The sequence below is a fragment of the Humulus lupulus genome, chromosome 2 (assembly GCF_963169125.1).
Source record: "Humulus lupulus chromosome 2, drHumLupu1.1, whole genome shotgun sequence".
Taxonomy (NCBI): domain Eukaryota; kingdom Viridiplantae; phylum Streptophyta; class Magnoliopsida; order Rosales; family Cannabaceae; genus Humulus; species Humulus lupulus.
In genome coordinates this window covers 5,375,770-5,380,304 of record NC_084794.1, presented here as the reverse complement: position 1 = coordinate 5,380,304, position 4,535 = coordinate 5,375,770, and the positions used below count along the sequence as shown (strand labels likewise).

The following is a 4,535-nucleotide window of genomic DNA, read 5'->3' as shown; positions in this document are numbered from 1 at the left end:
ATGGTCTCCCATCACACACTACACGAGTTCTTCCTTGTTGACCAAAGCGTGGGGTCAGTTTTGTCCTTTTTCATGTTCCACTCTACACGTTTCTAAAAAAAACCAAACACCAAACCAAAGACCGTCAAACACTCTCACACACTCTAATTTTAACTTATGTTTGTTCTTTTCTCTTCTTTTCTTTTCTTTTTCTCCAAACAAAAAAAACCAAAAAACAAAAATTAGTAAAATGAAAAGGTTTCCTAGTTGGATTAGAACTCCAATTTTATAACTTTCTTACCGGTTTTTCCATTGTCTTTCAACTTATTATTCCTTTTCCAAACTTTCCCATTTGTCATTTACTCTTATATTTTGAGTTTTTATGACTTATAATAATTAATTATAGTACATGTAGAAAGTTTCTTATTTGAATTTAATGGTCAAGAAAAGGTTTCCGAGTTGTCCTATACTAACGCTTGGAAACTTTTTGCCTCTCTCTCTCTCTCTCTCTCTATATATATATATTTATAACAAATGCCTTTTCTTCAAGCCATGACCATTAACCCTTGCTTGTTTGAATCTTCATCTCTCTCTCTTTTTCTTCTTATTCTTTCGTTTCATAACATATATTCTTCTTGACATGGGTTTGCTTTTGCTTCAATTTTACATCTTCTTTTGACTTAAAATCTCTCTTCTTCTATATATATTTGGATTCACAAGAGTGTCTTCTCTGGTGGGTTTTCGATATTAAGCATGGAAAAGCAAAATTTTGGTACCAATGGTGGCTATAAATTGCCTATTGGATACCGATTTTGCCCCACAGATGAAGAACTTTTACTACACTACTTGAAGAGGAAGGTTCATGCTATGCCATTGCCTGCTTCGGTCATTTCAGATTTTGATGTCTTCCAAACAGACCCTTGGGCCTTGCCAGGTTTGATTTTGCTTCAAACCCTTTTATTCTTTTATGTTTTTATGTATAAATTTGAAAGCTTTTACAATTTTGCTACATGGGTTTTGGTTTCCATACTCATTTTGGTTCATTTTTTGGTTTGGTTTTAGGTGATGTGAAGGAAAAAAGGTACTTCTTTTGCAACCATCGAAAGATGGATATTTTGAATAATAAGATGTGCAAGAGAGTAAATTCTGGTTCTGGGTTTTGGAAGCCTGTTGTTAATAAAGACAAGTTGATTGTGGCTTCTGAGTTTAATAACCAAGCAATTGGAGTTCGAAAAACTTTGGTGTTTTGTGGAGGAAAACGCCTATTTCAGGACTCGAAAACTCGTTGGTTCATGCATGAGTATCACTTTGTTCGTTCACAAACTATCACCAACTCACTCCATCTGGTAAAAAGAACAGAAAAACAACTCTTGTTCTGAATTTGGTCATATTTTTAATGATGTTTTCTTAATCATCCATAGTTATAATCTGCAGATATCTCAGCCACAGATGAATTGGGTTGTGTGTGGAGTGTTTCAGAAGAAGAGAAAGCTTAACAATAGTAAACAAAGGAAGAGAAATGAGTTGATGATGACTGAGGGTTCACCTAGACCTTCTTTCTCATGTTCAAGTGGAGTTACTGAGGTTTCTTCATCCATTAATGGAGGCTTATTAGAAGATGATCAAGAAGAAAGCAGTGCCAACATTATTAGCTATAATAATGGTTCAAAATCATCATCATCATCATGCACCAGCACCAGAAAGCCTAATTAGATTAATACTTTAGTTTAGTGTTAATTAGGCAACACTGTGTTATGCAACGAATTACATTAACTTCAATTAAAGGCATTTTAACCTTTGTCATCAAGAGCTCAATTATATAATGATGAGATTGTGTTTTTTAACCAAATCAATCTATATATCTCATTATCATATTCTTCTCTTACATGCTTTTTTTTCTTCTTTCTTTTAGTTTTATAGCCAATAATTCAATATATTTATATGTGTAAAGACATATATAATCATGGTGGCGAGAGAGAAAGATTGTGTCACTGATTGTTTTTTCAGTATCTTAAACTTTTATTATTAAAAAGGCCAAAATGATTTTTGGTACGCAAAGTATAATAAATACCACACCAAATGGAGGCATCCAAAGAAAGAAGGAAAAGACAACTTTTTTTTTTAATTTTTTAATTTTAGTTTACACATCTCATAATGCTATAAAGGAACATTACTTTATTTATTTATCTAATTATTAAAATCTAATCATGTCTAATTGAAAAGAATAGAGAGATCCTTTGTAGGTGGGCACATGAAGTATTAGAATACAAAGATGCAAAGTGGGGGTTTTTTTTTTTTAAAAGATGGAACACCATGTGGGGTGACTGGCATATCAATACATGAACTTTAATATAAAATAAAATGAAATGAAATTTTTTATTCATTTCATTTCATTTTTACTATGTCGAATCTTGTAGACTTTATTGTGTTTCTTCCATTAAAAAAAATAACAAAGATTCTTCTGTCCTAGTTTCCAACTATACATATATATATTTTGATAGGATTGTTGTGGTTATTTAATGCAATTCTCACGGTTTTACCTAAAGAATGGTGCTGGTTGTCCTAGGGAAAAGAACAAGGCACCACTAATGATAATAAATATAAGTAATTATGTATATATATTTAGGGGATTTCTTTTGATGGAACTCATCACCTATTTTTGTTTACACTTTGTGAACAATTTTCGACGTGATTTTTTTATGAACGTGTATATAATAGTTATTTAGAACATTCTACAAATTTTTAAATTTTTTTGAATAATTTAGAGTAATGAAAACAATGTTCAAACATATTATTTTCTACGTGCATAAAAGAAATAGTCACGAGTGCAACAACGTGTTTAAATCTTATTTTCAGTTTTGTAAATTATTTAAAATATTTTGAAAATTTACAGAATTTTCTAAATAACTACGATATACACAATCATAAAAAAATTACGCTGAAAACTATTCACATGCTGTCCACATCTTTCTGTGAGTTGCACCGTAGAAATACTTTATATATTTATTACATTTTCTAAGCACTTGGGTTGGGTTGGCACTTGGCAGAGACTTCCATTACTCAAATCCCCTTCTTCTCCTCTTCATGGGGCCTTGGGAATAAGATTCTTCATGTCAACCAATGAAGAGACATGCATATGGTTTTTTATTTACTATTTTTCATACAAATTCGTGTATGACTATTTGACCTTAAATTTTTTTATTCTACCAAATGGGAAAAATCAACAAAAAGTTGTGTACGCATATTATTGAGCCAATAACTCCACAAGAGCCCAGAAAAATGATTATATACATGGAAATTTTAATGTAAATATCGGGAGAGATTTTAATGTAAAGGATATAGGACGTTTTTATTTTTGGCACATGAAAAAATTATAATTTAAATTTTTCATATGATAATCTATATTGTAGTTATAACAGACGTACTACCAATTTTCAAGAAGGTATCACAATTAAACTTTAAAAAATTTATTTTACATTCATATAAAAAAATAAGTACGTGTGTAATTAACTGTTTTAACCTTGATTTTTGTACAGTAAATTATTCAAATTTTTTAAAAATTGATTGGATACCTACTATAACTACAATGTATACCGCCATATAAAAAAAAATTGTTTATAATTTCTCTAATTAATGAAAATAGGAATACGATAGAAGCAAAAGTAATATCTTGTATAAAAATTTCCCTAAAAATATATAATGTAGAAAAGCAAATAGAAAATAAACACACAAATTTTACTTGAAAATTATTTCATAGAGAAAAATTAGTTTCTCAAAATCAACAATATTCAAATGAGAGTATTACAACACCAATATTCATATAGCTGTACAAAATACATAATAAAAGCCCAATTTATTTGCTACTTCCAAAGATTTCAATTTTATGGATCAAATAGAATTCGGATCACAAGCACAAAATTTAAAATATATATTTAAATATTTATAGAGGGAGAGACACTCACATATATAGAGAGAGAATATATGAATGAATGATTTTTCAATATTCAATATATACATATATCCGATTTGTTTTTCTTTCTCTCTTTTTGGCTTTTTTTGTTAGCCAGTTTTTGTTGGCCGGAACATATTCTCGGCATTGAATTAGATAATGCACCAAATTTTCTATATATACTATGATCTAATAAATGCTTACTTACTAAGGAAGAAAACCCATATTTAAGAATCATATGCTGATAAAACTAGTGAGAATAGAATTCATGTGTATTACTTAGTTACCTAATCTTTATTGAAAGTATCACTTAGGTTTGTAAACTTATCAAATGCATATTGTATATATTTTTTTTGTTTGAAAATAATTTCAGAATGCATAACAAAAAGATATTTACAATATAATGGAGAGTGATTTATGAATCAGTTAGTTAGTTTTCTTTTTTGTAATTAACTGAGTTATAAATTATTTTCTGCTACGCATTCTATAAATCGTTTTCCAAGATAAATAACTTGTGTGATATAAAATAAAGTTTGGGGACCTAAGTGATATCAAATAAAGTTGAGACCTAAATAATACATTTAAGAAAGATTAGGGATCCTACTGA

The 4,535-nt window shown here is 29.4% G+C and overlaps 1 protein-coding gene across 1 annotated transcript; it reads left to right on the top strand.

Moving 5' to 3' along the window:
- Positions 1 to 514: 514 nt before the first annotated feature.
- Positions 515 to 1,853, top strand: LOC133817020 (NAC domain-containing protein 83-like). The gene is made up of 3 exons (XM_062249400.1): positions 515 to 913; positions 1,042 to 1,325; positions 1,414 to 1,853. Exons 1-3 carry the CDS (start codon positions 733 to 735, stop codon positions 1,690 to 1,692), a joined length of 744 nt encoding a protein of 247 aa, XP_062105384.1. The 5' UTR covers positions 515 to 732; the 3' UTR covers positions 1,693 to 1,853.
- Positions 1,854 to 4,535: the final 2,682 nt, after the last annotated feature.